At 39.9% G+C, this 14,345-nt stretch overlaps 1 protein-coding gene across 1 annotated transcript in view; it reads left to right on the forward strand.

The window, feature by feature from the left end:
• Positions 1-14,345, forward strand: part of PTPRD (protein tyrosine phosphatase, receptor type D) — a 550,091-nt gene that overhangs the window by 528,066 nt on the left and 7,680 nt on the right. The window contains exon 35 of the mRNA XM_025359514.1: positions 4,904-5,058. Coding sequence (XP_025215299.1) covers positions 4,904-5,058 — 155 coding nt within the window. The remainder of the gene's footprint in view (positions 1-4,903; positions 5,059-14,345) is intronic.

A 14,345-nucleotide genomic window follows, 5' to 3' on the forward strand; every position in this document is an offset into this window, starting at 1 on the left:
TTTTGTAGATTCTGGATGTTAGCCCTTTGTCAGATGGATAGATTATGAAAATTTTCTCCCATTCTATAGGTTACCTGTCCACTTTGATGGTAGTTTCTTTTGCTGTGCAGAAGCTCTTTAATTAGATCCCATTTGTCAATTTTGGCTTTAGTTGCCATTGCTTTTGGTGTTTTAGTCCTGAAGTCTTTGTCTATGACTGTGTCCTCAATGGTACTGCCTGGGTTTTCTTCTAGGGTTTTTATGGTTTTAGGTCTTAGGTTTAAGTCTTTAATCCATCTTGAGTTAATTTTTGTATAAGGGGGTAAGGAAGGGATCCAGTTTCAGTTTTCTGCATATGGCTAGCCAGTTTTCCCAACACCATTTATTAAATAGAGAAGCCTTTCCCCATTGTTTTTCCTCAGGTTTGTCAAAGATCAGATGGTTGCAGATGTGTGGCGTTATTTATAAGGTCTCTGGTTCTGTTCCATTGGTCTGTATATCTGTTTTGGTAGCAGCACCATGCTGTTTTGGTTACTGTAGCCTTGTAGTGTCCTTTGAAGTCAGGTAGCATGATGCCTCAAGCCTTGTTCTTTTTGCTTAGGATTGTCTTGGCTATGGGGGCTTATTGGTTCCACATCAAATTTAAAGTAGATTTTTCCCATTCTGTGAAGAAAGTCAATGGTAGCTCGATAGGGATAGCATTGAATCTATAAGTTACTTTGGGCACAGTAGCCATTTTCATAATATTGATTCTTCCTATCCATGAGCATGGGATAGTTTTCCATTTGTTTGTATCTCCTCTTATTTCCTTGAGCAGTGGTTTGTAGTTCTTGAAGAGGTCCTTCACATCCCTTGTAAGTTGTATTCCCAGGTATCTTATTCTCTTTGTAGCAATTGTGAATGGGAGTACACTCATGATTTTGCTATTATTTGTGTATAGGGATGCTTGTGATTTTTGCACATTCATTTTGTATCCTGAGATTTCACTGAAGTTGCTTATCAGCCTGAGGAGATTTTGGGCTGAGACGATGGGGTTTTCTAAATATACAATTCTGTCATCTACCATCAGGGACAATTTGACTTTCTCTCTTCCTATTTGAATGTCCTTTATTTCTTTCTCTTGCATGATTGCCCTGGCCAGAACTTCCAATGTTATGTTGAATAGGAGTGGTGAGAGAGGGCATCCTTGCCTTGTGCCAGTTTTCAAAGGGAGTGCTTCCAGTTTTTGCCCATTAGTTACGATAGTGGCTGTGGGTTTATCATAAATAGCTCTTCTTATTTTGAGATACGTTCCATCAATACCTAGTTTATTGAATAGAGTTTTTAGCACGAAGGGCTGTTGAATTTTGTCCAAGGCTTTTTCTGCATCTATTGAGTTAATCATGTGGTTTTTGCCATTGGTTCTGTTTATATGATAGATTACGTTTATCGAGATCTATATGATATGTTGAACCAGCCTTGCATCCCAGGGATGATGCCGACTTGATCATGGTGGATAAGCTTTTTGATGTGCTGCTGGATTTGGTTTGCCAGTATTCTGCATCGATGTTCATCAGGATATTGGCCTGAAATTTTTTTTTGTTACATCTCTGCCAGGTTTTGGTATCAGGATGATGCTGGCCTCATAACATGAGTTAGGAGCATTCCCTCTGTTTCTATTGTTTGGAAAAGTTTCAGAAGGAGTGGTACCGGCTCCTGTTTGTACCTCTGGTAGACTTCGGCTGTGAATCCATCTGGTCCTGCACTTTTTTTGGTTGCTAGGCTATTAATTACTGCCTCAATTTCAGAACTTGTTATTGGTCTATGCAGAGTTTTGACTTCTTCCTGGTTTAGTCTTGGGAGGGCGTATGTGTCCAGGAATTTATCCATTTCATCTAGATTTTCTACTTCATTTACATAGAGGTGTTGATAGTATTCTCTGATGGTAGTTTGTATTTCTGTGGGGTCAGAGGTGATTTCCCCTTTGTCTTTTTTTATTGTGTCTATTTGAGTCTTCTGTCTTTTCTATCTATTTTGTTGATCTTTTCCAAAAGCCAACTCCTGGATTCATTGAGTTTTTGAAGGGTTTTTCGTGTCTCTATCTCCTTCAGTTCTGTTCTGTTCTTAGTTATTTCTTGTCTTCTGCTAGCTTTCGAATTTGTTTGCTCTTGTTTCTCTAGTTCTTTTAATTATAATGTTTGTTAGGGTGTCAACTTTAGAGCTCTCCTGCTTTCCCTTGTGGGCATTTAGTGCTATAAATTTCTCTCTACACACTGCTTTAAATGTGTCCCAGAGATTCTGGTACATTGTGTCTTTGTTCTCATTGGTTTCAAAGAACATCTTTATTTCTGCCTTAATTTCATTATTTACCCAGTAGTCATTCAGGAGCAGCTTGTTCAGCTTCCATGTAGTTTTGTGGTTTTGAGTGAGTTCTATGAGTGAGTTCTAATTTGATTGCACTGTGGTCTGAGAGACCATTCGTTATGATTTCCGTTTTATTGCATTTGCTGAGGAGTGTTTTACTTGCAATTATGTGGTCAACTTTAGAGTAGGTGCAGTGTGGTGCTGAGAAGAATGTATATTCTGTTGATTTGGGGTGGAGAGTTCTGTAGATGCCTATTAGGTCTGCTTAGTCCAGAGCTGAATTCAAGTCCTGAATGTCCTTGCTAATTTTCTGTCTCATTGATCTTTGACAGTGGGATGTTAAAGTCTCCCACTATTATTGTGTGGGCGTCTAAGTCTCTTTGTAGGGCTCTAAGGACTTGCTTTATGAATCTGGGTGCTCCTGTATTGGGGTCACATATATTTAGGATAGTTAACTCTTCTTGTTTCATTGATCTCTTTGCTGCTTTGTAATGGCCTTCTTTGTTGTTGGTTTAAAGTCAGTTTTATCAAAGACTAGGTTTGCTTTCCATTTGATTGGTAGATCTTCCTCCATCCTTTTATGTTGAGCCTATGTGTGTCTCTGCATGTGAGATGGGTCTCCTCAATACAGCATGCTGATGTGTCTTGACTCTATCTTGCCAGTCTGTGTCTTTTAATTGGGGGCATTTATCCCATTTACATTGAAGGTTAATATTGTTATGTGTGAATTTGATCCTGTCATTATGATGCTAGCTGGTTCCTTTGCCTGTTAATTTGATGCATTTTCCTTATAGTGTCAATGCTCTTTACAATTTGGTATGTTTTTGCAGTGGCTAGTACCAGTTTTTCCTTTCCATATTTAGTGCTTCCTTCGGGAGCTCTTGTAAGGCAGGCCTGGTGGTGACAAAAATCCCTCAGCATTTGCTTGTCTGTCTCTCCCTTGCTTATGAAGCTTAGTTTGGCTGGATATGCAGTTCCGGGTTGGAAATTACAGTATTGTTAAACAGATAACCTTTAAAGAAAGTCAGGCAGTCTTTCCTCCAAATAGAAGGAATTCGTACACATGAGTCAGAAATGAAATCCCCAGGACATTCAGAGGAGAATAAATCTGTATTACCTAGCCTCTGAGTCTCCGTCCTGTGCTTTCCAAATCTTTTCCAGAGACAGAGGGGAGTAAATCATGCTTCCATGGTAACCATCCATAAGGTACTTGTGGGTCCAAATAGTTTTCTCTGTTTCTCAGGATTCCCACACACTTGGTGTCATCTTCCTGTTTTACCTCCATCCCCAAATAACGTCAGTCAGGAATCTGGCATGTACCTGTGAAAACCACCAAGCAAGGTGATGAGTGCTCATCTCACGTTGAGGTCCTTTCTCTTCTCAATATGAGTAATGATAAATATTGAGTCCCTGTTCACTTACCCAGAACCTTGGGAACATGCACACATGTATCTAAAACAACTTTGATGGGGAAATATGTGTTAACAAAGATGGAAAGGAGGAACAAGTTGAAGCCTCTCTAATGAGAAGAGACCATTTAGGAGTGGGACCTCTTCAAGTGAGTTCAGTCTCTCTAAGCTTGGATTATTTCTGTCCGCTAATGAGTCAGGGGAGAAGGTTGATGGGCAGTGTATCATTCCTGCTTCTATAAACAGAGGTTCCTTTCCACTTTTCTTGTGCTTCTAGAAACACCTTAAAATTCCACAAGGAATCAGAAATGCCTTAGTGTCTTCTTTTCAACCCAGATGTACTTCATGAGTCAGAGCAGTTTTACCTAATCACTCTGAAAAAGAAAAACTGCTCTTGCATCTGGCTTTTTTTTCTACCTTTTGGTTTATCTATGTTAAAGTCCCTCACAGACTGTTAATTCCTGTGGTCAGCCAGGGAGAACTCTTTTTCAGAAAGGGGCATTTGTTTGCTAGTGGTCCTTGGTATCCTTGAGGGATGCTTTATTTCCCACTTAACAGCACAGTCACATGGTTCATGCTATGTCCCCTGCCATGGCTAGAAATCGTATTCCTCTGCGACGTGGGGGGCATCCAGGTTAACAGCAACTACTGGGTTTGTGTCAGATCCTTTAAATGTCACCATTTGTCATTTGACAATGTTAGAAATACGCCAGCACAGCAGATGTGAAGTTATCATGACAACTGCAAAAGCTCTGGTCTGGATGCCATGCCTGGGTGCTTGTTTCAATATTACAAAGTGACAAGTTTCTGAAATTTTTAAAATGGAGTATGTATGTTCCATTTTGGAAAGAACGCAGACATGATCAATGGTTACGAACCCAAACTTTGGGTCTCAGAAGCATTTGCTAATGGGGGAACTATGTGGCTATTTACTAACGAGAACCAGGTTTTTAACTGGGCACTGCGAGAGTAAATAAAGCTGTGATTTAAAGGTATGTGCGTATGGACAATATTCATAGCATATGCACTAAGTTTCTAGTTAAACATGTTCCTAACTTTTTCTACCCTTTTTGTTTTTGGGAAATAAAAATGACTGCTCTTGTGGTCTGTGCGCTTGCGGAATCCTCCTGGCGTCTTCCCTTGTGGCCGGGTATGTGGCTTTCCTTCTAAAGGACGGCCAGTCCCGAACAGTAAGGCAGTTCCAGTTCACTGACTGGCCAGAACAAGGAGTGCCAAAGTCCGGAGAAGGATTTATTGACTTCATCGGCCAAGTCCATAAAACAAAAGAACAGTTTGGCCAAGATGGACCCATTTCGGTCCATTGCAGGTAAGTTACAATTCAAGAAGGGTAAGTTTCCATTTGTGATTAAAGCAGTGATGATAACTGTGAAAATAAGTGTTGGTGGTTCTTCATTGTACACACTTTTTGTATAAGTTTGCTTATTCTTGGAAATGTATTATGAAACAAAGCAGGTTTGATTTCTCTTTTCATAAAGTGAAAATAATCAGAGGAAAACGTTTATCCCCAAAATTTGCTTCCTGTTAGACAAACCAGATTACCAATTTTACCTTAATAGGAATCATTGGTACCTCCCCTAGTAATAATTTGTTGTGTTAATCATTTCATATTTGCTTTTGCTTTCATAGCAATGCATTGATAACAATCTTTCTCCTGTGTTTGTCTTTGTGAAAAACTCATGAATAGCTATCAAACCTTAATGACAATACTAATTCCTGCCAGTCAATAAGTGCTTAGTATGGTACCTCAGTTAAAAATGCAGTTTGCTTGAAAATTGTTGCTATATCAGATAATGAAGTACCTTCAAGTTAATTATTTTCAATAGTTTCTAGAGCATTTTATAACTCAAGTCATTGAAGTTAATAGAAACAGCAAGTAAATGGTTCAGACATTCACCGTAAATTTAGTGTTTTTGGAAGTTGCTGTGCAAAAACCTTCTAACAAAAGGAATTCACCACCTAATTTTATTTAAACTAATATATTTTAGGATTCTAGCAACTTGACATCTAAATTGCTAATCTTTTTATGGTGAAACTCTTGAGAGAGTTTATTAAAAAATATATTTTGCTTCAGCACATCAAAGAAAACTATAGTTCTTAATGACATAGAAAGCAGGATCTCAAAACGGGCCAAATATTAGACTTGGGCCAAGATACCTCTGTGTTCCAGTCTCAATTCTATTAGTTTCTCTAGACCTCAGTTATCTTAGTTGATGTTTACAGAAGTCCTTTCTAGCATCCTTTGTTTCTCAGGCATGTTATGAGAAGCAAACCTTTATGTACATTTTCTTTCTAATGAGTCATTAAACATCCTTTGCATACCAACCAAAGAGCACGTAGGAAATAATACTAACCGTCAAGGAGAGCTGGAAAGACGGCCAAATAGGAACAGCTCTGGTCTGCTGCTCCCAGTGAGATTGACACAGAACGCAGGTGATTTCTGCATTTCCCATTTCATCTCACTGAGACTGGTTGGACAGTGGGTGCAGCCCACAGAAGGTGAGCCGAAGCACAAGGGGTCAAGGGATTTCCCTTTCCCAACCAAGGGAAGCCGTGAGAGACTGTACCGCAACCATACACTCAGGCCCAGATACTGCGCTTCTCCCACAGTCTTTGCAACTGGCAAGCCAGGAGATTCCCTCCAGTGGTGCCTGGCTTGGCAGGTCCTACCCCTACAGAGCCCAACAAGCTGAGATCCACTGGCTTGAAAATCTCACCGCTAGCACAGCAAGCAGTCTGAGGTCTACCTGGGACACTCAGCTGGGTGAAGGGAGGGGCATGTGCCATTGCTGAGGCTTGAGTAGGCTGTTTTCCCCTCACAGGGTAAACAAAGCCGCCAGGAAGTTTGAAATGGGCTGAGTCCACCACAGCTCAGCAAGGCCAACTGCCCCTCTAGATTAGATTACTCCTCTCTGGGTGGGGCATCTCTGAAAAAAAGACAGCAGCCCCAGTCAGGGACTTACAGATAAAACCCCCATCTCACTGGGACAGAGCACCTAGGGGAAGGGGCAGTTGTGGGCGCAGCTTCAGCAGACTTGCTTAGCAGTCCCCACCTGGCAGCTCTGAAGAGAGCATCTCTTCTCCCGCTGCAGTGTTCCAGCTCTAATTGATAAGGCACAGACTCTCTACTCAAGTGGGTCCCTGACCCCCATGTATCTTGACTGGGAGACACTTCCCAGTAGGGGCTGACAGATACCTCATACAGGAGAGCACTGGCTGGCACCTGGCAAGTGCCCCTCTGGGACGAAGCTTCCAGAGGAAAAAACAGGCAGCAATCTTTGCTGTTTTGCAGCCTCTGCTGGTGATACCCAGGCAAACAGGGTCTGGAGTGGACCTCCAGCAAAACTGCAGCAGAGAGTCCTGTTAGAAGAAAACTAACAGAAAGGAATAGCACGTCCACCCAGAGAACCCCCCAACCTGAAGGTCACCAACATCAAAGGCCAAAGGTAGATAAATCCACGAAGATGGGGAAAAACCAGCACAAAAAGGCTGAAAATTCCAAAAACCAGAACACCTCTCCTCCGCCAAAGGATCACAACTCCTCGCCAGCAAGGGAACAGAATTGCACAGAGAATGAGTTTGACAAATTGACAGATGTAGGGTAAAAACAAACTCCTCCAAGCTAAAGGAGCATGTTCTAACCCAATGCAAGGAAGCTAAGAACTTTGAAAAAAAGTTAGAGGAATTGCTAACTAGAGTAACCAGTTTAGAGAATGACCTGATGGAGCTGAAAAACACAGCACGAGAACTTTGCAAAGCATACACAGGTATCAATAGCTGAATCAATCAAGTGGAAGAAAGGATATCAGAGATTGAAGGTCAACTCAATGAAATAAAGTATGAAGACAAGATTAGAGAAAAAAGAGTGAAAAGAAATGAACAAAGCCTCCAGGAAATACGGGACTATGTGAAAAGACCATATTTACGTTTCATTCGTGTACCTGAAAGTAGTGTTCACAGTATTTCCTTAATTTGAATGTTGGCCTGTCTTGCTAGGTTGGGGAAGTTCTTCTGGATAATATCCTGAAGAGTTTTCTCCAACTTCGTTCCATTCTCCCCTTCACTAAGATATTCCTCAAGAAGAGCAACCCCAAGCCACATAATCATCAGATTCACCAAGGTTGAAATGAAAGAAAAAATGTTAAGGGCAGCCCGAGAGAAAGGTCGGCTTGCCCACAAAGGAAGCATATCAGACTAACAGTAGATCTCTCAGCAGCAACCCTACAGGCCAGACAAGAGTGGGGGCCAATATTCAACATTCTTAAAGAGAAGAATTTTCAACCCAGAATTTCATATCCAGCCAAACTAAGCTTCATAAGTGAAGGAGAAATAAAATCCTTTACAGACAAGCAAATGCTGAGAGATTTTTGTCACCACCAGGCCTGCCTTACAAGAGCTCCTGAAGGAAGCACTAAATATGGAAAGGAAACACTGGTACCAGCCACCGCAAAAACATACCAAATTGTAAAGACCATCAATGCTATGAAGAAACTGCATCAATTAATGGGCAAAATAACCAGCTATCATCATAATGACAGGATCAAATTCAAACATAACAATATTAACCTTAAATGTAAACAGGCTAAATGCCCCAATTAAAAGACACAGATTGGCAAATTGGACAAAGAGTCAAGACCCATCAGTGTGCTGTATTGAGGAGACCCATCTCACATGCAGAGACACACATAGGCTCAACATAAAGGGATGGAGGAATATTTACCAAGCAAATGGAAAGCAAAAAAAAAAAAAAAAAAAAAAAAGCAGGGAATGCAATCCTAGACTCTGATAAAACAGACAAACAAGGGCATTACATAATGGTAAAGGGATCAAAGCAATAAGAAGAGCTAACTATCCTAAATATATATGAACCCTATACAGGAGCACCCAGATTCATAAAGCAAGTTCTTAGAGACCTATAAAGAGATTTAGACTCCCACACAATAATAGTGGGAGACTTTAACACCCTACTGTCAATATTAGACAGCCCAACGAGACAGAAAATTAACAAGGATGTTCAGAACTTGAACTCAACTCTGGACCAAGCAGACATAATAGACATCTACAAATCAACAGAATGTACATTCATCTCAGCACCACATCGTACTTATTCTAAAATTGACCACATAATTGGAAGTAAAACACTCCTCAGCAAATGCAAAAAACACGGAAATCATAACAAACGGTCTCTCAGACCACAGTGCAATCAAATTAGAACTCACTCAGGATTAAGAAACTCACTCAAAACCACACAATGACATGGAAGCTGAACAACCTGCTCTTGAATGACTACAGGGTAAATAACGAAATGAAGGCAGACATAAAGATGTTCTTTGGAACCAATGAGAACAAAGATACAACGTGCCAGAATCTGTGGGACACATTTAAAGCAGTGTGTAGAGAAAAATTTCCAGGACTAAATGCCCACAAGAGAAAGCAGGAGAGATCTAAAATTGACACCCTAACATCACAATTAAAAGAACTAGAGAAACAAGAGCAAACAAATTCAAAAGCTAGCAGAAAGGCAAGAAATAACTAAGATCAGAATAGAACTGAAGGAGATAGAGACACAAAAAACCCTTCAAAAATTCAGTGAATCCAGGAGCTGGCTTTTGGAAAGATCAACAAAATAAAAAGAGTGCTAGCCAGACTAATAGAGAAGAATCAAATAGACACAGTGAAAAAGGATAAAGGGGAAATCACCACCAATCCCACAGAAATACAAACTACCATCAGAGAATACTATCAACACCTCTATGCAAATAAAGAAGAAAATCTAGAAGAAATGGATAAATTCCTGGACACATACACCCTCCCAAGACTAAACCAGGAAGAAGTCAAAACTCTGCATAGACCAATAACAAGTTCTGAAATTGAGGCAGTAATTAATAGCCTAGCAACCAAAAAAAGTGCAGGACTAGACGGATTCACAGCCGAAGTCTACCAGAGGTACAAACAGGAGCCGGTACCACTCCTTCTGAAACTTTTCCAAACAATAGAAAAAGAGGGAATGCTCCCTAACTCATGTTATGAGGCCAGCATCATCCTGATACCAAAACCTGGCAGAGACACAGCAAAAAAAAATTTCAGGCCAATATCCCTGATGAACATCGATGCAAAAATCCTCAATAAAATACTGGCAAACCAAATCCAGCAGCACATCAAAAAGCTTATCCACCAAGATCAAGTTGGCTTCATCCCTGGGATGCAGGGCTGGTTCAACATATAGATCTCGATAAACGTAATCTATCATATAAACAGAACCAATGGCAAAAACCACATGATTAACTCAATAGATGCAGAAAAAGCCTTGGGCAAAATTCAACAGCCCTTCGTGCTAAAAACTCTCAATAAACTAGGTATTGATGGAACGTATCTCAAAATAAGAAGAGCTATTTATGATAAACCCACAGCCACTATCGTAACTAATGGGCAAAAACTGGAAGCACTCCCTTTGAAAACTGGCAAAAGGCAAGGATGCCCTCTCTCACCACTCCTATTCAACATAACATTGGAAATTCGGGCCAGAGCAATCATGCAAGAGAAAGAAATAAAGGGTATTCAATTAGGAAAAGTAGAAGTCAAATTGTCTCTGTTTGCAGATGACAAGATTGTATTTTTAGAAAACCCCATTGTCTCAGCCTCAAATCTCCTTAAGCTGATAAGCAACTTCAGCAGAGTCTCAGGATACAAAATAAATGTACAAAAAATCACAAGCATTCCTATACACCAATAATAGAGAGCAAAATCATGAGTGTACTCGCATTCACAATTGCTACAAGAAGAATAAAATACCTAGGAATTCAACTTACAAGGGATGTGAAGGACCTCTTCAAGGAGAACTACAAACCACTGCCCAATGAAATAAAAGAGGACACAAACAAATGGAAGAACATTCCATGCTCATGGATGGGAAGAATCAATATCGTGAAAATGGCCATACTGCCTACCCAAGGTAATTTATAGATTGAATGCTAACCCTATCAAGCCATCAATGATTTTCTTCACAAAATGGGAAAAATCTACTTTAAATTTGATATGGAGCTAAAAGAGAGTCCACAAAGTCAAGACAATCCTAAGCAAAAAGAACAAGGCTTGAGGCATCATGCTACCTGACTTCAAAGGACACTACAAGGCTACAGTAACCAAAACAGCATGGTGCTGCTACCAAAACAGATATACAGACCAATGGAACAGAACCAGAGACCTTATAAATAACGCCACACATCTGCAACCATCTGATCTTTGACAAACCTGAAGAAAAACAATGGGGAAAGGCTTCTCTATTTAATAAATGGTGTTGGGAAAACTGGCTAGCCATATGCAGAAAACTGAAACTGGATCCCTTCCTTACCACTTATACAAAAATTAACTCAAGATGGATTAAAGACTTAAACCTAAGACCTAAAACCATAAAAACCCTAGAAGAAAATCTAGGCAGTACCATTCAGGACACAGGCATAAACAAAGATTTGAGGACTAAAACACCAAAAGCAATGGCAACTAAAGCCAAAATTGACAAATGGGATCTAATTAAAGAACTTCTGCAGAGCCAAAAACTACCATCAGAGTGAACAGGCAACCTACAAAATGGGAGGAAATTTTTGCAATCTATCCATCTGACAAAGGGCTAACATCCAGAATCTACAAAGAAGTTATATTTACAAGAAAAAAACAACCCCATCGACAAGTAGGCAAAGGATATGAACAGACACTTCTCAAAAGAAGACATTTATGTGGCTGACAAACATATGAAAAACTGCTCACCATCATCGGTCGTTAGAGAAATGCAAATCAAAACCACAATGGGATACTATCTTATGCCAGTTAGAATGGCAATCATTAAAATGTCAGAAAAACAACAGTTGCTGGGGAGGATGTGGAGAAATAGGAACACTTTACACTGTTTGTTAGTGGGAGTGTAAATTAGTTCAACGATTGTGGAAGATAGTTTGGTGATTCCTCAAGGATCTAGAACCAGAAATACCATTTGACCCAGCAATCCCATTAGTGAATATATACCCAAAGGATTATAAATCATTCTACTATAAAGACACATAACACACATATGTTAATGTAACACTGCTCACAATAGTAAAGACTTGGGGCCAACCCAAATGCTCATCAATAATAAAGTAAATGTGGCACATATATACCATGGAATACTATGCAGCCATAAAAAAGGATGAGTTCCTGTCCTTTGCAGGCACATGGATGAAACTGGTAAACCATCATTCTCAGCAAACTAACACAGGAACAGAAAACCAAACACCACATGTTCTCACTCATAAGTGGGAGTTGAACAGTGAGAACACATGGATGCAGGGAAACAAACATCACACACCAGGGCCTTTCAAGGGGTAGGGGGCTGAGGGAGGGATAGCATCAGAAGAAATACCTAATGTAGATGGTGGGTTCATGGGTGTAGTAAACCACTATGGCACATATATACCTATGTAACAAACCAGCACATTTTTCTCATCTACCCCAGAACTTAAATTTAAAAAAAAAAAAAAAAAAAAAATGCTAACCATCATCTAAGCCTCCGGTAAGTTGTAATCTTTTTGCTGGTAGAGGGTCTTGCCTCGACATTGATGGCTGCTGACTAATCAAGGGGTGGTGGTTTCTGAAAGGTGAGGTGGCTGTAGCAATTTCTTAAAAGAAGATAATAATGAAGTTTGGCACATCAAGTGACTCTTTATCAAGTGTCTTCTCTGCACCATGCAATGTTGCTTGATAGCATTTTACTCTCAGTAGAACTTCTTTCAAAATTGGAGTCATTCCTCTGCAACCCTGCTGCTTTTCAATTAACTTTGTTTATCTACTATTCTAAATCTTTTGTCATTTTCACAGTGTTCACAGCATCTTCATGAGTACATTCCATCTTGAGAAACCATTTTCTTTGCTCATCCATAAGAAGCAACTCCTTATGTATTCAGGTTTTATCATGAGATTGCAGCAATTCAGTCACATCTCCCAGCTCCACTTCTAGTTCTAGTTATCTTGCTATTCCACCATTTTTGCAATTTCTTCCTTCACTGAAGTCTTGAACCCCTCAAAGTCATCCATGATGATCAGAGTCAACTTCTTCCAAACTCCTGTTAATGTTGATAATTTGATCTTCTCCCATGAATCACAAATGTTTTTAATGGCATAGAATAGTGAATTATTTCCAGGAAATGTTCGATTTACTTTGCCCAGACCTACCAGAGAATCACTATCTATAGAATGTATAGCCTTACAAAATGTAGTTCTTAAATAATAAAACTTGAAAGTTGAAATTCCTCCTTGGTCCATTGGGCTGCAGAATGAATATTGTATTCACAGGCATGAAAACATTAATCTCCTTGTACATTCCATCAGAGCTCTTGGGTGACAAGGTATATTGTCAATGAGCAGTATTATCTTGAAAAGAATCTTTTATTCTGCACAGTAGGTCTCAAGAGTGGCCTTAAAATATTCAGTAAACCATGCTGTAAACAGATGTGTTGTCATCCATGCTTTCTTGTTCCATTTATAGAACTGGGCTATACAAGAGGTCGAGCTTTCAGCCTGTCTTGATGTTTGGTGTGCCTTCCTTACTAACACTTGATTATCATTTCAAGCTTTTGACTTAAAGTGAGAGATGTTTAACTCTTCCTTTCACTTGAGTGTATTTAGTGTAATTCTTCAGAGCCCTAGGATTTTTGAAATGGTAAATGAGCTTTGGCTTCAGCTTAATGTCACCAGCTGCATGAGCCCCTAACAAGTCAGCCTGTTCTTTGAAGTTAGGCATTGACGCCTCTGTAGCTATCAGTCTTAGATGACAACTTCTTCCAATATAATGATGCTTGTCTACACTGAAGATCTGTTTTTTAATGTAGCCACCTTCATTCAGTGATCTTAGCTAGATCTTCTGGATAACTTGCTACAGCTTCTGCAACAGCACTTTTTGCTTCACCTTGCACTTTTATGTTATGGGGTTGGCTTCCTTCCTTAAACCTCATAAGCAAACCTCTGCTAACTTCAAACTTTTCTTCTGCAGCCTCCTTACCTCTCAGCCTTTGAAGAGAGTTAGGGTCTTGCTCTGGCCTAGGCTTTGATTTAAGGGAATGTTGTAAATGGTTTGATCTTCTATCCAGACCTTTAAAACTTTCTTCTTATCAGCAGTAAAGCTGTTCTACTTTCCTTATCATTCATGTGTGCACTGGAGTAGCACTTTTAATTTCCTTCAGGAACTTTGCATTCACAACTAGGCTGTTTGGTGCAAGAGGCCTAGCTTTCAGCATACCTGGGCTTTAAGCTTAATTATTTCTAGCTTGTGGTTTAGATAACTCTCCCTTTCACTTGAACACTTAGAGGCCATTGTAGGGTTATTAACTAGCCTAATTTCAGTATTGTTGTGTCTCAAGAAATAGGGAAGCCTGAGGAGAAAAAGACAGATGGGGAGACTGCTGCTTGGTGGAGCAGTCATAACACACACATTTATCAAGCGTTCAGTGTCTTACGGTCATGGTTCATGGCACCCCAAACCAACTGCACTAGTAACATCAAAGATCAGCGATCACAGATCACTAACATATAATAGTATGAAAAAATTTGAAATATTGCAAAAATAAC

The sequence above is a fragment of the Theropithecus gelada genome, chromosome 15 (genome assembly GCF_003255815.1).
Source record: "Theropithecus gelada isolate Dixy chromosome 15, Tgel_1.0, whole genome shotgun sequence".
Lineage (NCBI taxonomy): Eukaryota > Metazoa > Chordata > Mammalia > Primates > Cercopithecidae > Theropithecus > Theropithecus gelada.